This window comes from Nicotiana sylvestris, chromosome 12 (assembly GCF_000393655.2).
Source record: "Nicotiana sylvestris chromosome 12, ASM39365v2, whole genome shotgun sequence".
In the NCBI taxonomy this organism is placed as follows: domain Eukaryota; kingdom Viridiplantae; phylum Streptophyta; class Magnoliopsida; order Solanales; family Solanaceae; genus Nicotiana; species Nicotiana sylvestris.
The window spans coordinates 113253091-113276881 of NC_091068.1; the positions used below are offsets into that span (position 1 = coordinate 113253091).

General features: G+C 39.2%; 1 protein-coding gene across 1 annotated transcript in view; it reads left to right on the top strand.

Moving 5' to 3' along the window:
* The first annotated feature begins 1100 nt into the window (after positions 1 to 1100).
* Positions 1101 to 23791, top strand: part of LOC104214586 (DNA polymerase delta catalytic subunit) — a 41305-nt gene continuing 18614 nt past the window's right edge. Inside the window, exons 1-12 of the mRNA XM_009764275.2 lie at positions 1101 to 1476; positions 2360 to 2470; positions 3186 to 3292; positions 3402 to 3561; positions 4488 to 4683; positions 4780 to 4915; positions 5004 to 5141; positions 5735 to 5812; positions 6140 to 6231; positions 7343 to 7409; positions 7521 to 7592; positions 10139 to 10225. Of these exons, the coding sequence (XP_009762577.1) occupies positions 1215 to 1476; positions 2360 to 2470; positions 3186 to 3292; positions 3402 to 3561; positions 4488 to 4683; positions 4780 to 4915; positions 5004 to 5141; positions 5735 to 5812; positions 6140 to 6231; positions 7343 to 7409; positions 7521 to 7592; positions 10139 to 10225 (1506 nt within the window). The 5' untranslated portion in view covers positions 1101 to 1214. The remainder of the gene's footprint in view (positions 1477 to 2359; positions 2471 to 3185; positions 3293 to 3401; positions 3562 to 4487; positions 4684 to 4779; positions 4916 to 5003; positions 5142 to 5734; positions 5813 to 6139; positions 6232 to 7342; positions 7410 to 7520; positions 7593 to 10138; positions 10226 to 23791) is intronic.

The following is a 23791-nucleotide window of genomic DNA, read 5'->3' on the forward strand; positions in this document are numbered from 1 at the left end:
CTCTGCTTCTCATAAAGAAGAAATTGTTTTATGGGGAAAATTGCACATTTAACTCCTCTAGTTATAGCGTACATACAAACATATACATTACATTACTCTTGCGATACAACCTGCACGTGGCGTTCAGAATTGGGTGAGGGTAGAGGGTGAAAGAAACATGTTAGGTCGACTTTCTATACCACTTTGGCCCTGCCTTATGGCCTTAGCTAACTTTTTTCATCTGTCTTTTTATTCCCCTAAATAAAGCTTGTTATAGATTAGTTTTCCTTCACGATCATATAAACTTTTACTCTTCATACCATTGCTCCAACTAGCACCTAGATATTGTTATCGATCTTTAACGCTAAAGAATTTCATCAAAGCACTATTTTGTTTGCAAATATTATTATAAACAAAATATTTCTCTAAAATTATCTCCGTGCTTGAATATTTAATTCAAGTTTAATTTCTTCATGATACATAAAATTAAAAAATGACTTCTTTTACCATCCAGTTTGTAGACATATATTTCGTTTTGATAAAAACTAATGTAACTTGAATATTGTACTGATTTTTGGTGGTAAGATTACACACGATTCTCTTATATTAGAAGAAATACTTAGACTTTTTGAGCTGTCTATGTCATTAACATGCTTGTCTGGCTATCAAGTGCTTCTCTGTCGATTCACCACAACCCATGAAACAATCAAGAGTGTTAACAATATTTAAGCGAATGGGCTAAGTTTCATTTAGTCACTAACATTTTGAATATATCAATTTGCTTATCAACCTCTTTCATTTGACCAAAATGGTCCTTTATCTCATTAGCCATCTAATTTCCAGCCTCGAGTGCATTATACATGCTAAAGGAAGAGCATGAGTGAAAATAGACTCTAAATTGCAAGCTATAAACATGAAATTTTAGCGGAAAATAAAAAAAAGAAGAAAAGAATGATATAAGTAAACAATTTTCTAAATAAACTACGAAAACAAACTAAATTAATACGAGGAGTAAACAATATGATTTTGAATGAAGTGTAGGAAAAAGTTCAGAGGATTATAGTACTTTCAGGGACCACATTGACATTCAGATGAAACTCTAGCTACCAAAAGTGCAATTTCACTTCTTTCCTCTTCCTTGCATCATATACCCAGTGAAACTGGCGGGAATTAGCAACACAACTGCAACTTCCAAAACCCTCCCACCCCCTCTTCCCCAACTACGGCGAACCACCATGAACAACAGCAAATCAAGGAAGCGATCGGCGGCACAAGCGGTTGCAACGCCGTCGCCTCAACAGCAGCAGAAACACCACGCCGCCATGGAAGAAGAAGACCTAGACGATGATGTTTTCCTCGAAGAAACATTGCTTCAGTACGAAGAAGATTCCCAAATCCTCCGTGAAATCGAAGACCGCCACGCTCTAAATGAGCGGCTTCAGAAATGGAAACGCCCTCCTCTTTCTCAAGCTTACCTCTCTCAGTCCCAAAGCATATGTACGGAAATTGTATTTGAAAAAAATAGTATTTTTTTTTTCAATTTTCGACCTCATGCCTTTTCTTGTTTTTTTTGGGGTTAATTTATAGGAATTTTTGGTTCTGGAAGCTTCTTTTTTGTTTTCCCAGAATTTTAACTATTTTGTGAATTTGGATGAGCGTGTAGGGTTTCTGAAATTAGTTTATTTCAAATTAGTTAACCTAAGCTAGTTCAAGTGTTTATATGAGGAAGCTATTTTAGTTTAATATTGGAATTTGAAGATCATTTGTATTAAATGTGAGTTCAGATTCTTAGGTTTTTTTCTTTTTCTTTTTATGACTTGGAGCTTTGTAAAATTTTATACTTTCCTTGATTAGTACTACTGTAACTAAACTGTTCTCTACTGAATTAAGGAATAGAGTTCAGAAGGTTTTGTTTCATTGTTTAATCAGCTATTTTGTATTCATTTAATATCGGAAATCTAAAACAAAAAGATCAATTTTGAAGACAAAATAGAAAGAAAAGAACCTATTTTGGATCGCTCAAAAATTTATATTAGTCTGACGCTAATAGATATAAGAGTATAAACATTTTGTTACTCGCAAAAGTTTGAAGCCTTTTTATGCTCTTCGTATGAGGGGCAGTTATTTTAGTTCTTAAGTTCATGTGGTATCTTATTAAGCAAGTTTATATACTATCACAAAGATAAAAAATGAAGCAAGTTTATACATTGACTTGAGGGCAAGACACGTGGATCTGTATAAAAACTAATAAAAGATAGAAAGTTAGATAGTTAGATAAAACAAAAAAGGTTTTGAAATAGATCAATTAGTTTCACTCTGAGTTCTAACTTTCACTATGTCGCATTCTAAAACTTCTGTTGAATTTTGGTGGTCTTCTCAGCGTTTCAGCAGCTGGAGATTGACTACATTATTGGAGAGAGCCATAAAGAATTGCTGCCTAATTCTTCTGGTCCAGCTGCCATTTTAAGAATCTTTGGGGTCACCAAGGAAGGTTTGTCCGTGCTTAATTCATTGTTGCAACATGCATTTGCAATTTGTTTTTGCTGTATTACAGTAGAGACAGTGCTACTTATCTGAGCAAGAAGATTTGACGCTGGGATGTCAAATAATATGATAATCCCCTCTAGGTATAAATGCATGTCATGAAATGGGAGTAGTTTGGTTGTTTTACAAATTAGGGCGTCCTAAGGGCTGCAACCAAGTACAATTTGGAACGTAGATTTTCTCTCAACAGTATAAATATATTGGAAATAAATATGAGTTGAAATTGCATCTTAGTGAATTTTTTCGAGTTGCAGTATCTGATCTTTTTGCTTCTGGATTCCATTAACTTAAAAAATTGGTTGTGCCATTTCATTTTTAAAAGAAAGTTATAGCTTATGTTTTTGTTTTTTTCTATGCTGTCATAAGAAGTTAGAAATCAACACAAATAGCTTAAGTGGGTTATTCTTGCGATAGTAAGTTTGTTTCTCACACGTCAATCTTTCTTTATTCTTCACCAGTTGACATTAGCGACAAAAAAAATTTGGCCTTAGGTTCAAACGTAACTTGAAATAGTATTTTTATACAGTAATCCAAGTAGGTAGGGTGAGGAGTTGAATTAAGAAGGAACACAACAGCTTGGAATCCATCAAATAATGAGTTTATTGAAGTTGATGTAGCTTGTCTTCCACTTACTAAGAAATGTCTATTTATATGCTGGTCAGGAAATAGTGTTTGTTGTCATGTACATGGATTTGAACCATACTTCTACATCAGCTGCCCTCCTGGAATGGGCCCTGACGATATCTCCCGTTTTCACCAAATTCTAGAGGTATGTTGACCTACTCATTTTAAGCACGCATTGATTGAATTTTTGCACCAATTTGGTTTATTATTGGCCTATGCTGTGTTTGCTATATTATTCTTGTTGGTTGCTGCAGGGTAGAATGAGAGAGGTGAATAGGAACAGCAATGTCGCTAAATTTGTCCGACGCATCGAAGTAGTTCAGAGAAAAAGCATCATGCATTACCAAAAGCAGGCTTCTCAGCCTTTTCTCAAGATTGTAGTGGCACTGCCAACAATGGTTACCAGTTGCCGCGGTACGTTTTCTGGTTCCTTCTACCCTCTGATTCACTTATTCACTTTTACTGTATCTTTCTAATACAGTTGCTTCTCTGATTTATGCTTTGTTTTGTGCTTGTGGCATACACACACAGAGAGTAGTAAAAGTTTTATTGATTGCCAAATCAAGAGCTAAGACAGTGCTAGAAAGTACAATAGGATATTATCCGCAGTTAAAATAATCTGATCAATTTTGTATCAAACTAGTGAACTGTAACTTTGCGCCCTCCTCATATGTGTTATTTTTTTTATTACAAAAGAACTTAAGAGACTAAGACATTCATGTTTCAAACTGCAAACAGCTGCAGATTAGCTCTTGAAACATTGCTGGTTCCTTTCATTCCATACCACGTAACACAGCTAAATGGTTCTCCAAATCGTCCGCTGTTTGTTTCTCATTTTACATCCAGTCTAGTACCAAAAATTCTTAGAAGGTCTATGGCGTTACCCATTTCATCCCAAAGTTGTTTAAAAAGAGGTTCTTCAATTGAGCAGTTATCGGCAATAATCTGGTGTGGTACATTAACCATTTCATTCACCCAAATTGCTTTTTGAGATTGTGGTATATTTACTATGGTGTTCTCTTTTCCAGTTTTGTATTTTCTTGCCATGATAACTTTGTTTATTACTTCACATTGTGCCTTAGTCGAGAATAATGTAGTTGCAAAGTACGCTGCCTGTGAAATTGCTGTTTAATCTTCTCCATTAGCTGAAATTGCAGAGAAAAATTAGTGCTGGAGGTATTTGGGTTTTCTTTCTTCAACATCATTGGATGCACCAGAGTTGCAATAAAATAGGACTTTTTATGATTGTTTATGTTCTAATTGATTTTATAGAATTGATTCTATTATGCCAATCCTTTTTCTCTTCTTTTTCCACTTGATTGAAATGTAAAATGTGGCAGGTATCCTTGATAGAGGTATTCAAATTGATGGGCTTGGTATGAAGAGCTTTATGACCTATGAAAGTAATGTTCTTTTTGCTCTTCGCTTCATGATTGACTGCAACATCGTTGGTGGCAACTGGATTGAAGTTCCAGTTGGAAAACATAAGAAAGCTGCAAGGAATCTCTCCTATAGTCAATTAGAGTTTGATTGCCTGTATCCTAAGGCATGGCAGAATATACGATCTAACGGGTGTATTCTATTCTATTAATAAGAATCATCACCTTGAACTTCCTTAACATTTACTTTTAGCTATTCTGACTTGATCAGCCATCCTCCTGAAGGAGAATTTTCAAAGATGGCTCCCTTTCGCATATTGAGTTTTGATATTGAATGTGCTGGCCGTAAGGGCCACTTTCCTGAGCCTACACAAGATCCTGTTATTCAGGTGGAGTCCCCATCTGTTCTATATATCCGGAAAATATATCCATACTGTATACTTTCCTGTTGCTGACAAGATTTTAACTTCATTCTAGGTGGCCAATCTAGTTACCTTGCAGGGACAGGATCAGCCGTTAATTCGTAACGTGATGACCCTTAAGTCATGCTCACCTATAGTTGGGGTTGATGTTATGTCATTTGACACAGAAAAAGAAGTATTGCTGGCATGGAGGGTAATCTTTCTGCATAACCTTTTTTATTAATCGGACTCATATTTCCACCTTTCTTCTCTTCCTTTTCGGTGTTTGGGGGTTTTGAGGGGGGGGAGGAGGATAGGCGAGATTGTATGCGGCGGTTGATTCTTTCTATTTGACCCCATATGATGGCAGTATTAATCATCAATTCATTATAACCTGTTTCTTTTAGTGTGGGACACTCCGTTACATCCAATTTTAGTTTCAGATTGTCCATATTGTTTCTGCTCCAGATGGCAATGCATATGCAGAAGAGTTAAGAAGGTTTAACACATGAAATTTGGTCAAGTTAGAAGTTAAAAGTAAAAATATGAACATGATTTTCATGGCTATTTACGCTTAGCTGGGCATATGAATCTTGGTTGATTGGCGCTGAGGAGGTGGTGGGACCTTTTAAAGTTAACATGAGCATAAGGTGTTTGGATATCCCATTTCAGTCTCTCATACTTTAGTTTGCGTGACTGCATAACACTGTTCTAAAATACTTAAGTAACCATAAAAAGAGATTTTCAAACTATTAGTTTTACAAGTAACCAATATACTTATTATTTTAACATTCCCTTGACTTGCAGGATTTTATACGGGAAGTTGACCCTGATATCATAATTGGATATAACATCTGCAACTTTGATTTGCCATATCTCATCCGGGTAATGAGCTTCTTATGTTTTTCCATATATGGCTCCAAAACAATGATATAAGAGCTAAAGTAAATTTAGATGTGCTGAGCAAGCTTAACAGTTGCCTACTTAATGTAGTTGTAAAAAGGACGGATTTCTTAATTATTGATTGGAGTAAGCAATGAGGAGTAAAAAAGTCCATAGGCAGAAGTAACGGAACCCTTACATGATAACTTGTGGTTACTGTGAAGCTGATGGTAGAACTGAAGTGGAAAAACTTGTTTCTTTCCAGCCAAAAGAGATTGGGAAAGGCTAAGTCAAGTTTGATGTGTATTGTTTGTTTTATCTTCATTTCAGAGAGCTGAAGTCTTAGGGATGGCAGAATTTCCTGTGCTAGGACGCATCAGAAACAGCAGGGTTCGTGTAAAAGATTCAACCTTTTCTTCAAGGTCATATTATATCTTTTCTTTTGTTATCTTCTGTTTGTTTTAAAATATTTTTAGGTTTCTACTTTATCTGTGGGTAAAAATATTATCACTATAATCCTGTATTCTTTTACTTGGTGTCTGTTGACTATATTTGTATCTAACCTTTGGTCCGTTTAGTTTGCATTTATATGTTCTTCCATTACTGTCTGTGGTTTCTGAAATATGGCATTGTGAACTAACCTAATAGGTGTCATAATCAGCTGCAGCTTCTTAGAACCTTTTTAATCTCTCTCCTCGTAATAGGTTAGAAAAATGAAGTGGTTAGGTTCTCTTGTTTGCCTCCTTGAGCATTGTATCATCTGCAAAAGTGGACTTGTAGCATCTTAATTCAAATATTTCCCAAAATTCACCTACATTAGTTGGTGCTTCATGTGCAAAAGCTGGGGCAAAGATGTAGATCATCTCCTATTGCATTGTCAAGTGGCTATTTGTTTGTGGAGAGTGGTCCTTAATTTGTTTGGGGAGCAATGGATGATGCCGGGCATAGTGAAGGAGGCGTTGCATAGTTGGGCTCGTAGGAGGGGGAAGAGTAGTCCAAGGGCATTGAGTGTTGCCCCCTTGGCAATTATGTGGGTTATTTGGAAAGAGAGAAATAGAAGGGCACTTAAAGGGGTGGAACAAGATTTTGTGAAGTTGCAAAGTAGTCTTTTGTTTTTAGTTTCTTTTTGGTGTACTCACGAGGTCCCTATTTGTTTAGAGGATTGGGCCTCTTTTATTGGGAACCATATTTTGGTGTAGGTTCTCTTTTTTTGGTATATGGCTTGTACACAAGGTTCTCCCCAAGTGTTAATAAAATCTTTTACCTTATAAAAAAAAAAAACCAAAATCCACACTACTGAATCTCAAAAACCAGCACCAGTTGTTTTGTGATCGTAAAAGCAAATTCCCCCAAGGATTCAGTGAAACTCAAAGATTAGTCTTCATCTAATTATTTGTGACTATCAAAATCTAAAAGAAATTATTCCTAAGGCTGACAAATATATGCAACTGACTTTTGCTGTATAATTTGTGTAGCTGACTATATAAAAAAACTTATGGAGCTGTGGACTGATATATGCGTTTTATGTTGCAGACAGCACGGCACAAGGGAAAGTAAAGAAATAACAATAGAAGGGAGAGTTCAATTTGATTTATTTCAGGTTTTGTTCATTACGGCTGTATCCATAACCTGTTCTAATTGATATAGGGAAGAACTTTGCTAAGGAAAATAAAATGAATGTCAGTGAACCTGTTATTCTCTTGTTTTGCAGGCTGTGCAGAGGGATCATAAACTTAGTTCTTACTCACTGAATTCTGTCTCAGCACATTTTCTTAATGAACAGGTTAGACTTTGCTCATTTATCTATATTTTCTTGTCACATACTCCTATATCTGACCACAACCATGTACCTTCTGTGAATAAATTTGTACAGGAAACTTTTCCTTTCTTGTCATAATCAGATATGATACCCCTTCGGAACGGTTATTCTATATGCACTCTTGTTTATGCTCAAAAACTTTAACTTTTTATCGTTTTTTTTTAAAATAGGTAACAGTATATTCATTACCATTTAGGGAACGCTGGACACCATATTTACAAAATATCTAAGCAAAAACACTTGTTCGTCTTACAAGGACTATGCTAAGACTAGTTTCAGAGATTCCAAAAAATCTAATAAAGATTCAGCATCCTCTATTAGGTTTTCTTTACACCAGAAATATAAGGATACTACACAGTTCATCTTAATTCTATCTGTATAGCTGCTACTATCTTCAAAGCACCTTGCATTTCTCTCTTTCCACACAGTCCACCAAATACAAGCTGGGATAGATTTGCACCACTTCTTTTGCCTTGCACTGCCTCCTGCTTTGTTCCAGCACTTCAGCATCTCAGTAGTTGACTGTGGCATGACCCATTTCAGTCCAAACATGCTCAAGAAAATCTGCCAGTCGTCCAGTCACTTTGTAGTGTAAGAACAAGGACTGTCATTTCAGCACTCTCCTGACATAAAAAGCATCTTGAGGCTAGTGAATGCATCCGGTATCTGAAATGCAATGGCCCGACTAATCCGGATTTACGCCACGTAGGGCCCACTAAAGGGGAAGCAGTCCCACCAGGAGGTTTTATTTTATTTTTAAAATCAGGTTTAGAGTCCTCGGAAACGCAGATCCTACCAGGAGTTTATCCGTTTCCAGGACTCTAAACCCGAGAACTCCAGTTAAGAGTGGAGGGATTTTGTCCATCTCACCTTGCTCCTCTGCTTATGCTGATGACCAAGTTTGAGTGTTTTTCCATATGGGCCATAGCTCATGTATATATAAGTACAACATAAGTAGGTCTTGTGGTAATGGTATGTAATTTCCTTGTGTATAGAGTTGGTGCGGTTGATGGAATGCTTTTGTACTCGTTAGCTTTATGTTTGTTACCCTTATTATTTTGGCATTATAATTGTGAAATTAATGGTAGTCCCTGTGTTTGATCTACTAGAGTTAGAAAAGAAAAATTTTGTGATATGCATGAGAGACCCTGAATTCAGTAAAAGAAAAGAGGAAATGTTCAATTTTGTGCCTGAAACATGGGTAAAAAGTTTTTGAATTTATTTTATGCAAGTTGCATTTGTTAAATTCTCATCCTTTTCCAACTCACAATAGCACATACTTATCGGGAAAAAAGGGTAATCAGTATGGGTTTGCTACCAGTCACCACATGACAACCTCAAGCATCTTTCAACAAACACCTTATATCGATTTAAGTATTTCATATTTGCATTTGTGTTTATCTGGTGCTACTTAAATATGTGATGGAAGCATTTGCCAGTTGGAGAGTAAGAAGATTGGATGGGAGGAGGTGGGAAACTTTCCCCTTTTTGTGTTTTGCATTGATATGGAGAGAAACAAATAAGAGAGCTCTTTTAGGAATAAAAAGAACAGAGTTCTTAAAGGAATCTAAGGTCCATTGAGGAGGGTGAAGAACTCCTCTTTATTCCATTTGTATGTTTGGGGTAAGAAGGATATTCCATATTTTATAGATGATCAAACGGACTTTTTGGGAAGTTTAGTATTTTACAGTTGTATACTTCTTTTACTCGATTTATTATAAAATTTTAACAAGTAACTGACGAATTTGATATACTTTTAGACTGTATAACATCTCTATGAACTGAACACTTTCTAGAACTGGACTCAATGGCTTGTAAATTCTGGTCCCTTGAAGCTCCATAGCAAGCAACTACCACCAAGACGACCTATTAAACCAAATTCCAAATTGTCATGAAGTGGCCCCCAGGGCTTGGGCTTTGGTCTAATGGTAAGGCCGCAACTTGTGATGTGTGGGTTAGGAGACAAGTTTGGTATTTAAGTGGAGAAGGGAAGGTAAGCGCCCATTACCACCGAGTTTCAAACCATGCACCACTGGACCTCCGGGATTTCTCGGTTATCAAAAAAACTGTGCATAGTATCTAAGAAGTCTGCATGCCCATTCATTGCCCATCATCTGGCCTCTCTGTCTAGCTCCAGTGCATATTTACTAATATTCTCTTTAGCAATAATGCACATCTTTTTTATGTTGCAATTTCTTATCTTCTAAAGTTTACTTTCAGTTTTTTTTCTGGTGGGGGAGGCATCTTATTCTTATTGTTTGAACCCTTATTAGTAACATTATGCCATTGGATTGTGTGAGAACTGAAAATTCTGACAGTGGGTCTTGTATTCCTTTTTTTATTCTGGTTATGCTCTTTTATGTTCAGAATCTATTCTTTTGTCTCGTTAACAATAGAGAAATAATATGTTCATTTGTCTTGTTTTCCCTATCCTTTTTGTTCCTAATGAATATACTTGTCTTGTTTAGAGCAAGTAATTTTTTCCCCTAATACTACTGCTACGTCTGCAGAAGGAGGATGTCCATCATTCAATTATATCAGATCTTCAAAATGGGAACTCAGAAACTAGGAGGCGGCTTGCTGTGTATTGTCTAAAGGTGTGCAAATTCCATTCTAATAGAAATACATTCTTGAATTGGAATTATACTGTGCTAAGTTTAGCTTATTTCATAGAACATCTAGCTCCTTAAGATTCTTTATGGATTTAGACATGCAGACAGGTTTCTTTGGATAGGTGATATACTCGGAAAATTTTGGTTCAGTATTATTTAATTTAAGATTTTCTTAATGCTTATGAAAACACCCCTTTGCTGTAGAATGCTCTACTCTAAAGATATGTGCATATAAAGAAACTAAATATAGTTTCATCAAGAAGACACTTTATGATCATTCGCAATTTGTACTGTATTGTCAGTCTATATAATTTCTCTAAATGAGTTATAAAAGAGAACAACAACAACAAACCCAGTGGAATCCCACAAGTGGGATCTTGGGAGGGTAATGTGTACACGGACCTTACCTCTACCTAATGAAGGTGGAAGGCTATTTTCGATAGACCCTCGGCTTAAGGAAGCAATAACCAATTAATAGCAACAAGAAGGTAAAGGCAGCAGAAGCAAATGACAAAACATGTAATAACCAAAATCAAGGAATACGAGAATACAAGACTAGTGCCAACTATTGGTAATAATGACGCACCGTGAAAAAAAACAAGGAACTAAGCACTACCAAAATATATTGCTTCTTCAAAAAAAAAAGCTCTCAGACACAGATACCGAGGTAAGTCACAAAACCCCCTTTTTCCGATACCCTCTTTTCTACAATCACTTTTCCGACATAACAAAACCCCTTTACCGACTCTCTTTCTTCAAAAAACCTCTGACCACCTCTATCCAACAGATCCGTCCACTACTCTCACTTTCTCTCTCTCTTCTGCCGACAATTTTACTTCCTTAGCGCGCACGATCTCTACAAATCCCGGCTACATGGCTTAGCTTCCTCCGGCGACTGCTCCTTTTCTCTCAGAAAACCCATCTCTTTCTCCTTCTTTTAGGGCTGGCGAGATGCGTTAGCTTTTTCCGGCGTTTCTGGATCCTATTAACGGTAGTTATCTCAATTCTTCTCTATTCATCCTTGTGATTAACCAAACACCCAACAACTATAGATAGTATTTTGGGGGAAAAAATGGCAGGAAAAATCTTTTTTATTGCAGGTGAGAAATCTTTTGAGCTTGCTGATACAGGGAAAAGTTTGATCGTTGGTTCACTTTAATAGAACATAATAGAAGATTCACAAGCATAGTTACGCTAGATGAAAGAAATCTTCGCTGGGTATGTGATGCCATTCAACACGCTTCAGTGGGGAAGGGGAAGGTAGGGAAGGACGGTCCAAGCATATACATACCGTGTCTATCAGAACTACAACATCCATGGACGCTATATCAGAATTGAAACTTGGTCAGGAAACAAGAAATCTGCCGTAATAATACCAGAGAATGCATACAATCAAGGATGGGGTGATATCGCTACAAAAATTGTTCATTTCCTGGGAAGTCCACAAGTTCATAAGCCAGCCTTCATTGGGGACCAGTCTTTTGTAGATACTGGAAAAATTATCTAGTGGCCAGGATCGGAAGCGCAAGTAGGGGAGAACTCATCCAACAACGAAGGTGACGTCAACAAGAATCAGTTTTGTCTAAATGTTTGGTTGGAAGTTTTAGTGATAGCTTCAACTACACTCCAAACACTGAGGTTATTCAGAAATGGTTTATCAGTAGATTGGAGGTTGAGTGCTGGCATGAAGGTGATACCAAAGAACCACAATCAGTTCCTCTTTGATCTCCCCTCTAGGCAAGGAGCTGCAAGGGTCAAAGCAGGGGATTGGTTTTGGAATGGCAGACATCCCACCTTGGATTGGTGGTCGCCGACTACTGGTTTGTCCTCGGCAAGTGACAGCCTAGGTAAAAAATGGCTCAGAGCTTTTGGAATCCCTCTACATGCTTGGTCTTTGGAAATTTCCTGTTCAATCGGAAATTGTTGCGGCGGTTATGTTGGAATTGATGAAGATACAAAAAATATGTCACACCTCCTTTGGGCTCGCATCTGTGTCCAAGACTGTCAGGATGTGCTTTCAACAAGAATGGACATTACAATTGAAAAATGGAAGTTTGAAATTGTTAGAATAGTCATGTAAATAGTAGTAAATAACCCTAATCCAATATGTATTAGGAGTAAGACATGTTATGTATATTGTTAGTTTGATAATTAAATAGTAGTAAATAACCCTAATCCCATAAGTATTAGGAGTGTGATATGTATTATATATATAGGGCTCATTGTATCATTGTCATAATTAATCAATAATATTTTCTCCCATGCATTCTCACATGGTATCAGAGCTTTGGTGAGAAGAGATCACTGTGCGTCATTCCAGCGACATCCGGGAAGAAAGAACTCAGTCACCGTGCAATTTTCCGGTGACCTAAGTGACTATTTGTGTCAAAGTCACTAATTATCAGTGTTGTGCGACATCCAACAACACCAAAAGGTTCCCAAGAGATAGCCGACCAAACCCCAGAAAAAGCCACCTGAAAAAGACCATCCACGCGCCCCCACTCGCCTGCCGGAGATGTGCCGCCGGCGGCGCGTCTGTCCCACACGCCGGCGCGTGAGGGCTTTTCCGGCCAGAATTTGGAAACGCTTCTTTTGGACAGTGTCATCTCCTTGCAATTCTGAGTCCATTGGTACTATTTCCGACAGATTCCGACAACTTTGGAATTTTCCAGTGAGCTACAGTGATTTTTCCGGCGTGAACAGTGATCCCCAGAAAATTTCTGCTTTTTCCGGCACGATATTATAATGGCATTCGTATCGGAAGCCTTTAACTCACAATCCTTTGTATCCAATGCATTAAATCCAATCCAGATGGTTTCTTTACCGGATTATATTGAGTTCTTTCAGTACAAAGCACGTAAACAGACATCTTCAGGGTTAGCTTCCGTTGCTCCAACAAATAGTAGCATGACTTGTGTCTCCCAATCCAGATGCTTTTATATCTTCTTTGTCCTCTGTTTCCATCCCTAAGTCTACAGGTGAAACATTGTCTCATCTAGTATGGCGACAGACTATGACTGACGAGATGTCTGCTTTACATACGAGTGGTACTTGGGAGCTCATTCCTCTTCCTTCAGGTAAATCTACTGTTGGTTGTCGTTGGGTATATGCAGTCAAGGTTGGCCCGGATGGCAAGATTGATCGCCTTAAGGCCCGTCTTGTTGCCAAGGGATATGCTCAGATATTTGGGCTCCATTACAGTGATACCTTCTCTCCCGTGGCTAAGGTAGCATCAGTCTGCCTTTTTCTATCCATGGGTGCTGTTCGCATTGGCGTCTCTATCAGCTGGACATTAAGAATGCCTTTTTACATGGTGACCTTGAGGATGAAGTTTATATGGAGCAACCACCTGGGTTTGTTGCTCAGGAGGAGTCTCGTGGCTTTGTATGTCGCTTGCGTCGGTCACTTTATGGTCTAAAGCAGTCTCCTCGAGCCTGGTTTGGTAAGTTCAGCACAGTTATCCAGGATTTTGGCATGACTCGAAGTGAAGCTGTTCACTCTGTATTTATCTGGTGGTCTATGTTGATGATTATTGTTATTACCGGCAATGATCAGGATTGTATTACTAAATTGAAGCAACATCTCTCTTAACACTTTCAGACTAAGGACCTGGGCAAACTAAAGTATTTTCTGGGTATTGAGGTCGCTCAGTCTAGCTCAGGTATTGTGATCTCACAACGGAGGTATGCCTTAGATATTCTTGAGGAGAGAGGAATGACAGGTTGTAGACCTGTTAACACTCCGATGGATCCGAATTCTAAACTTCTGCCAGGACAGAGGAGCCTCTTAGCGATCCTGCAAGATATAGGCGGTTGGTTGATAAATTAAATTACCTTATAGTGACAAGACCTGACATTTCCTTTCCTGTGAGTGTTGTGAGTCAGTTTATGAATTCTCCGTGTGATAGTCATTGGGATGCAGTTGTTCGCATTCTTCGGTATATAAAATCAGCTCTAGGCAAAGGTTTATTGTTTGAGGATCGAGGCCATGAGCAGATATACTCAGATGCTGATTGGGTAGGATCACCTTCTGATAGATGTTTTACGTCTGGATATTGTGTCTTAGTAGGAGGAAATTTGGTGTCTTGGAAGAGCAAGAAACAGAATGTGGTTGCTCGGTCTAGTGCAGAAGTAGAATATCGAGCAATGGCTATGGCGACATGTGAGTTAATTTGGATCAAACAGTTGCTCAAGGAGTTGAAATTTGGTGAGATTAGTCAGATGAGACTTGTGTGTGATAATCAAGTTGCTCTTCATATTGCGTCAAATCAGTGTTCCATGAGAGAACTAAACACATTGAGATTGACTGTCACTTTGTCAGAGAAAAGATACTCTCGGGAGATATTGCTACAAAGTTTGTGAAGTCGAATGATCAGGTTGCAGATATTTTCACCAAGTCCCTCACTGGTCCTAGTATTAACTACATATGTAACAAGCTTGGTACATATGATTTATATGCACCAGCTTGAGGGGGAGTGTTAGAATAGTTATGTAAATAGTTGTAAATAACCCTAATCCAATATGTATTAGGAGTAGGACATGTTATATATATATATATATATATATATATATATATAGGTCTCATTGTATCATGTTTAACATATGAGAATAATATCAATAATATTTTCTCCCGTGCTTTCTCACAGAAATTACTATCTTACCAGACGCCTCTGTGAAAGCCAGTCATATTGGAAAAGGGGAAACAGAAGTCACTATGGTAACGTCGAAAGTAGTGACGCCGAAGGCTGATGGGGCTGCTAGATTTGGCCCCTCGAGCTCTCAAAATGCTATCAAGTCTGGCCATGTGGGGGGCCATGTGGCGCTATGCAGAACAATTGATATGGGTCTAAAACTTAAAGATGCAGTATCAAATAATACCAGGTCAAAAGATATGGGCCAGACTATTGTTAAAAACAAAGCAGTGAACCTAGATCAAAATTATTACATCACGGGGCCAAAGAAAAAATCTCAACATCTCTGGCGGGCTAGAGGGCCTCTTTTGGGCCCTTGCGTCAACCGGTTTGAGGTCTTGGCTTTAGATAATAAATATGATCCTCTCACGGATGAGCCAAACTGCTATCAAAGCGGCATGAAACCTGAAGACAAGGGAGAAACTAATTCTGAAGCAGATGATGAAGCAGAACCACATGTAGAGCTCAGAGCTCTTCTCCAACAATTCCAACCGGCGCCAGAGATGTCTCTGGTATGCAGCTCAGATTCTGAACTCTCCCTCAACTCCGAGAGCCTTCAACTTACGAAGTACGATGAAGGGTCAAGCTCTCAGGTAGTCTTCAAGCCGACAGTGATTGAGACATCAAAATGGACTAAAATGAAGATGGTAAAGGCATGTAAAGCTTTCAGAGTGAATGTATCAGGCTTTGAACACGAGCTTCTTGATATCATTCTTCGAATGGAAGAAAGGCATCAATTACAACTGCAACAAAAACAAAGAAGTCAGGCGTCAAAGAAGGGGAAGTCAAAGAAAGAGGAGATGGAAAAAATAAAATGTCTTGTAAATTATGAGGGAGGTGACAAGCGAGATAGGGGCAGGCACTACAAATCCTTCTCTGGATGAAGTTAAAAATCTTGAGTTGGAACGTGTGTGGGTTGAATGATGCTGGGAAAAGGGAAACAATAAAGTCCCTTCTTTATAGATGGAAAGCTGATGTAATTTGCCTACAGGAAATTGCACTTCAAGTTCGGGGGAATCGGTGGACGGGTTGGGCTGAATTAAAATCATGTAGTAACAGTTGGGGGGGGGGGTGATAATCTTATGGGACAAGAGACAATGGAGTTGCTCAGGGATTCAACAAGGATCCTACACTATCTCTTGCATGCTAGATGGTCTCCAAGAAAATTTTAGATGGTGTTTTACAGGGGTTTATGGTCCTCGTACAAATTCAGAAAGAGAGGTATTTTGGAGTGAACTAGCTGCTATTAGAGGCCTTTGGAGTGATCACTGGGTTGTAGGGGGGGGCTTTAATGTATGCAGATTTGAAAGCGAAAGATACAACTGTATCAGGAGATCAAAAGCAATGTCAAGATTCTATGATATCATTCAAGACTTGGGTATCATTGATCTTCCCCTCCAGGGGGCTTTCTATACTTGGTCAAGAGGGGAAGATTCTATTCAAGCATCCAGAATTGACAAATTCCTTATCTCCCCAGAATGGAATGATAGCTTCAAGAAAGTATCTCAAATTGCTCTTCCCAAAGTCATATCTGATCACAGACCACTCATGCTTGAAAATGGCGAATGGGAGACTAATCCAACCTACTTTAAATTCGAGAACATGTGGCTGCAGGTAGAAGGTTTTCTTGACAAAGTTAAGGAATGGTGGCAGGGCTACTCAGTGGTAGGCACTCCAGACTACATCCTGGTCCAGAAGTTGAAACTACTGAAGAAAGACATATCAACTTGGAATAGAGAAGTTTTCGGCAAAATTGAATCCCAGAGGAGCAAGGTACTGGAGGAATTAATGTTTCTGGACCAGGCTAGTGAGACCACGCTGCTATCACCCATGGAGCAGTCCAAAATGTTTGATCTAAAGATGGAAATTCATAGTATTGCCAAAGCGGAGGAAACATCCTGGAGACAGAAATGTAGATGTTTATGGCTAAGCGAGGGAGATAGTAATACCAAGTATTTCCAAAGAGATGGCCAACAGTCACAAGAGATACAATTGCATTGACAGGCTCAAAGTGGGGGAAGACATTATTGAGGACAAGAACCAGATCAAGCAGGAAATATTGGGCTTATATGAAGGCCTCTACTCTGAAGCTGAACATTGGAGACCAACAGCTAACTTTGAAGATTTGGCCTGCATCTCAGAGGAGGAAAATGAGGAGCTTGAAAAAGAATTTGGGGAAGAAGAAATACTAGCCACCATCAAGTCCTGTGCTCCGGATAAGGCACCAGGTCCTGATGGATTCACCATGGAATTCTTTCAGAAGGCTTGGGTCATAATCAAATCTGATGTCATTGGTGCCATGAATCATTTTCACCAACACTGCCATATGGTGAGATCTTGCTATGCTTCATTCATTGCATTGATCCCAAAAAGAAAGGGGCTATTGAACTAAAAGATTATAGACCTATTAGTCTAATTGGCAGTGTCTATAAGATCGCAACAAAAATTTGAGTTGAAAGATTGAAAACTGTAATATGCAAGCTTGTTTCTGGGAGTCAAAATGCTTTTCTAAAAGGTAGACAAATCACAGATGCTTCACTTGTTGCCAATGAGGTACTGGATTGGAAGCAAAAGAAAGGGGAGTTTGGAATTCTATGCAAGCTTGATATAGAAAAGGCATTTGATCAAGTAAACTGGCAATATCTTTTCACTATCTTAAAGAAGATGAGTTTCGGGGAGAAATGGCTCAAGTGGATAAAGTTCAGCATTACATTAGTCAAGTATTCAATCCTAGTGAACTCCAGTCCAATTGGTTTTTTTTCTCCCCCAAAAAGGAATCAGGCAAGGGACCCTCTGTCCCCTTTTCTCTTCATCCTAGCCATGGAAGGGTTGAGCAAAATGCTAGACAAGGCCAGAGAATTACAATGGATTCAAGGTTTTGAAATTGGCACCAATGCTGAAAATACAGTCACTATTTCTCATTTGCTATATGCAGACGACACTCTAATTTTTGTGGAGCAGAGGTATCACAGGTGCAGTATTTAAATCTGACATTGCTCATATTTGAAGCCCCATCTGGCCTCCACATCAACATGATAAAGAGCATTATATACCCGGTTAATGAAGTACAAAATTTGGAAATGCTAGCAGATATTTTATGCTGTGAGATAGGCTCATTTCTAACAACCTATCTGTGACTCCCTTTGGGTGCTAAGCACAAATCAACTGAAATCTGGAATGGAGTGGTGGAGAAATTTGAAAAGAAACTAGCTACATGGCAAATGCAATACTTATCCATGGGGGGCAGACTCACTCATCAACAGTGTCCTAGACAGTATCCCTACTTATCTTATGTCTCTTGGTACAGAAGAAACTGGACAGAATCAGAAGGAACTTTTTATGGGAAGGCAATAGCGAATCACACAAGTTTCATTTAGTGAAATGGGGGAGAGTGACATTGCCTAAAACTCTTGGAGGCCTGGGCATAAAAAACATTGCCACACATAACAGATGCCTACTCATGAAATGGCTATGGAGATATGTGCAAGAGGAGCAGTCAACCTTGAAGAAAGTCGTAAATGCAAAACACGGGGTCCAGAGTAATTGGTGTACAAAAGTCTCTAGGGTGGCACATGGGATTGGACCTAGGAAATACATAATCAAACTATGGGGGGAGTTCAGCCAGAACAACAAATTTCAAATCGGTAATGGGGCTAATGTTAAGTTTTGGAAAGACAAGTGGCTAGGGGATTCAACTCTACAAAATGACTTTCCAAACCTTTATCAAAATAGCAAGCAGACCTGATTCAACTGTCTCTCAGAATAGAGCAGACAATTCTTGGTTTCCAATCCTCAGAAGAAATGTGCAAGACTGGGAATTGGGTGAATTACTTAGCCTTCTGGAACAATTGGAGAAATGCATGGTAAATGAGCAGCTTCCAGATAAACTCATATGGGGAGCAAGTACTAAAGGAATATACACAGTGAAAGCAGGATACCTACATAATATTAGCCAAAATGAAATGGTGGACAATTGGCCTTGGAAGCTCATCTGGAAAACAAAATTACCCCCCAAAGTTATATGTCATAGCTGGACTGCATTGAAGGAAGCGTGCCTCACTCAAGATAATCTTTGCAAAAGGAGTATTCCCATAGTTAATAGATGCTACATGTGCCAGCAGGATTTTGAAACAAACAGACATCTATTTTTGCATTGTCCAGTTGCTACGGATATTTGGAATATGTGCCTTTCAGTTTTAGGACTCAACTGGGTGATGCCAGAGAGTACTAAAGATGCTTATAGTAGCTGGAGTCTATGGAAAGTTGGTAAATCCATCAGCAAGAACTGGAAAATGATTCCTGGATGTATTTTTGGGCTATTTGGACAGAAAGGAATAGAAGATGTTTTGAGGGCTTAGCAACTCCTAATTACTCCTTGAAAGCTAATTGTATAGTTTTGTTTATAGCTGGAGTAACCTCTCCCCTATTAGCTCCCCCGAATTATTTTTGGATTTTGTTAGCTCCCTAACACTAGCATAGGACCATCTGTACAAAGCTAACATATCATCTTTTGTATTAGCACCCGATGCTCTTTTGCATCTTATTGATGCTTTTTATAATCTCTTACTTCATCAAAAAAGGAATAGGAAAATACAAGACTAATGCTAATACTACTGGTAGGACGAGGAGAAACCCTTGACTACTTGTCAACCCACAACCTTATTCTTGACCTCCACACTTTTCTGTCGAGGGTCATGTCCTCGTTAAGCTGAAGTAGTGCCTTATCCTGCCTAATCACCTCTCCTCGGCACTTCTTAGGCCTTCCTCTACCTCTACTCTGACCCGCCATGGTCAACTTCTCACACCCCTGACCGGGACATCGGTGCCTCTCTTCTTCACATGCCTGAATCATCTCAGTCTCAATTCTCGCAACTTGTTTTCCACATTAGCCACGACCATCTTGTCGTTAATAACTTTATTCCTGATCTTGTCTTTCCCGTTAAGCTCACACATTCATCTTAACATCCTCATTTCTGTTACTCTCATTTTCTGGACATGAGATTTCTTGACTGGCCAATATTCGGCTCCGTATAACGTAGTCGGTCTAACTACCACTCTGTAAAATTTACCTTAAGTCTTGGAGGCACATTTCTATCACACAAGACACCAGATGCGAGCCTCCATTTCATCAACCCCGTTCCAATATGATGAGTAACATCCTTGTTAATCTCCACATTACCTTGTAATGGACCCAAGGTATTTGAAACTATCCTTCTTGGGGATGACTTGTGTATCAAGCTTCACGTCCACTTCTTCGACATGAGTCCCAACACTGAACTTGCACTTCAAGTATTATGTTTTCTCCTGCTTAACTTGAACCCTTTAGACTCCATAGTCTGTCTCCATACCTTCAGCCTAGCATTAACCTCGCGTCACGTCTCGTCAATCAGCACTATGTTTCGAATAACATACACCACGACACCTCCCCTTGGATGTATTGTGTCAGCACATCCATTGCCAAAGCAAATAAAAATGGGCTAAGAACTGATCCCTGATGTAACCCCATCTCCACCCGAGTCTTAGCTCCATTGTACATGTCCTTAATTACCCTAATGCACGTTACCGGAACACCGCTAACCTCCAAACATCTCCATAGAACTTCGGGACTTTGTCGCAGGCTTTCTCTAGGTTTATGAACACCATATGCCAGTCCTTCTTCCTCTCCCTATAGTGCTCCATCAACCTCCTCACAAGATGAATGGCTTCTGTAGTCGACCGCCCAGACATGAATCCGAACTGATTCTCCGAAATAGGCACACTCTTCCTCACCCTCCTCTCCACCCCTTCTCCCAAACATTCATAGTGTGACTCAACAGCTTGATACCCCAACAGCTTGATACCCCTATAATTGTTGCAATTTTGGTCATCACCCTTGTTTTTGTACAACGGGACAATCGAACTCCATCTCCATTCTCCGGGCATCTTTTTCGCCATGAAAATGACATTAAACAGTCTAGTAAGCAACTCCAATCCTGCTCGGCCCGCCTCCTTCCAAAATTCCACCGGGATCTCGTCCGACGCAGTCACCCTACCCCTGCTCATCTTCTGCATAACCACCTCAACCTCATCAACCTTTATGCGCCTACAAAACCCGTAATCACGCTGGCTTTCTTAGTTCTCCAACTCCCCAAGCACGATATTCCTATCCCCATCCTCGATCAAGATTTTATTTGCAAGGGAACTGTTGGAAATATCCCTAGGTGATAATTGTTTGAAGGGGAGCCTTGACGTAATTGGTAAAGTTGCTGCCATGTGACTAGGAGGTCACGAGTTCAAGCCGTAGAAACAAGCTCTTACAGAAATGCAGGGTAAGGCTGCGTACAATAGACCCATGTAGTCCGGCCCTTCCCGAACGTCGCACATAGCGGGAGCTTTAGCACACCAGGCTGCCCTTTTTGATAACTTACAGGCTTACAAGATTGCTCATAAAGCCCTTGTCTATTCCACTTATTCTTGTGTCCATGAGGGGACTCATATATTATTAGCCAATTGAGGATGTCAAAGTCGGAAGAAGCATAAACTTAGAGGTCGTTTGGTAGACTGTGTTAGAGAAAATAATGCATGCATTAGCTTTGTGTATTAGTAATGCTTTGTTTGGTACACTTTTTCAACCTATGTATAACTAATACAAGCATTAGTTATACACTCTATTTAGTATTATCCTATGTATAGCTAATGCATAAAAAACCATGGCATTAGCTATACAAAGGCTATTAATGCATGCATTAGCATGGTTAAAGACAAAATTATCCTTAAAGTCCCTTAAGTTAAAGAATATGGAGGGCATTTTTGTAAACAATTAAATTTCTTAAAAATTATGCAATGCATTTTAATTTTTAATACACCATACCAAACAATGCATAAGAAATAATCTCTGTATAACTAATGCTTGCGTTACTAACCCATGCATTACTAACCCCTGCATTACTAATGCACCTTATTTAGCATTATTCTTATACGCCCTACCAAACGACCCCTTATAGTATACCTTTTAACTTATAAGACCGGGGAAGTTTCCCTTCTCAATCCTATGATGTGATAGAAAAAGAGTGAAAGTGGGGCAGCATGACTGTATGGAAGAATGGTTTGTCCACTTTCTTATAAGAGAAGGCAAATGCTGTAGAGCATAATCGGACCTAGGATAAATTACTACTAGACCCAATCTTTGCCGGTAACCAAATATTAGGATGAACATCTTACATTCCTACTTGCTCTGTTTCTAAGCTCCTTCTACAAGTGCGGATGGATTCTTGCTTACAGTATAATCAATGACAAATGGGCATCTACTTGAGTCATAAGTTTTAATTGGCACACTGTGTTACAATATCCGTGTTTAGAACACCCAATGAAGTGATTTGAAATGCCAAATCACTCAAATTGGGATCTTTAGCCCTCTGGGATTGCAGTTCCATGACAATGTTGTTGGCCCTGCATTATCTGGGGAAGAGCTCTTTGACTAGCTTAGGAACCTTGGTGCAAAAACAATTGTTGACAATCTCCTTATAGCTACTGCGTATAGTAACTTGCAATGTCAATCCACAAGCATTAGTACAGTTAGACATTAGGCCTTCCACTAACTAGGGAAGAGGTTGCAGATATCTCACATAGCATAAGAAGGTTGGGACATGAGGACTTAGTCTAAACCCGTTGTTCCACCTACTGATCCATTAAGCTTTTGATCAGCCCACGTTGATTTCTCTTTTTTTTTTGGTACACGGCGATTTAATATCATGGTATGTCTATTTTTTACAACTGAATCTTGTGTGGAAATCTTCAGCCAATCTTTCATGGAAGATGACAATAACAACAACAACAAACCCAGTACAATCCCACAAGTGGAGTTTGGAGAGGGTAGAATATACGCAGATCTTACCCATACATAGAAGGTAGAGAGGTTGTCTTCGATAGACCCTGGCTCAAGGAAAGATGAAAAACAAGTTGTAGCGACAAGCAGTAACAACAACATGATAATAAGAAAACAATGCGAAAGGAATAGCATGTAGTAACATAACTCTAACAATAAAAAAATACAAGACTAACACTAATACTACTGGTAAGTGAAAGCAATACTCTCGACTACCTACTAGCCGTCTACCTTAATTCTCAATCTTGACACTTTCCTACCAAGGGTCATGTCCTCGATAAGCTAAAGCAACGCCATATCATGCCTAATCACCTCTCTCAATGCTTCTTTGGCCTACCTCTACCTCTCTTCAGACTCACCAAGGTCAACCTCTCACACCTCCTTACTGGGACATCTTTGCTTCTCCTCTTCACATGCCCAAACCACCTAAGCCTCACTTTCTGTATTTTGTCCTCCACCGGGGCTACTCCCACCCCGACACAAATATTTTCATTCCTAATCATATCAATCCTGGTATGACCGCACAAGCATCTCAACTTGCTCATCTCTGCTACTTTCATCTTCTGGACATGGGAGTACTTGACTGGCCAACACTCTACCCCATACAACATAGTCGGTCCAACCACTACTCTGGATAACTTACCTTTAAGTTTAGGTGACACATTTTTATCACATAAGACACCGGATACGAGCCTCCATTTTGCCCATCCCGCTCCAACAGGATGTGTAACATCTTTGTCAATCTCCCTATTTCTTTGGATAATAGAACCAAGGTACTTGAAACTCTCTCTTAGGGATGACTTGTGTATCAGCCTTACGTCCACGTCCGCTTCATTGGTCCCGTTACTAAACTTGCACTCCATGTATTCTGTCTTGGTCCTACTCAACTTGAATCCTTTAAAATCCAGCGTCTGTCAGTCTAGGTCCGAGCCCCCCTCCCCCCCCCCCAAAACAAACACACACACCCCTCCACTGTCCTCACCCGGGTTTTAGCTCC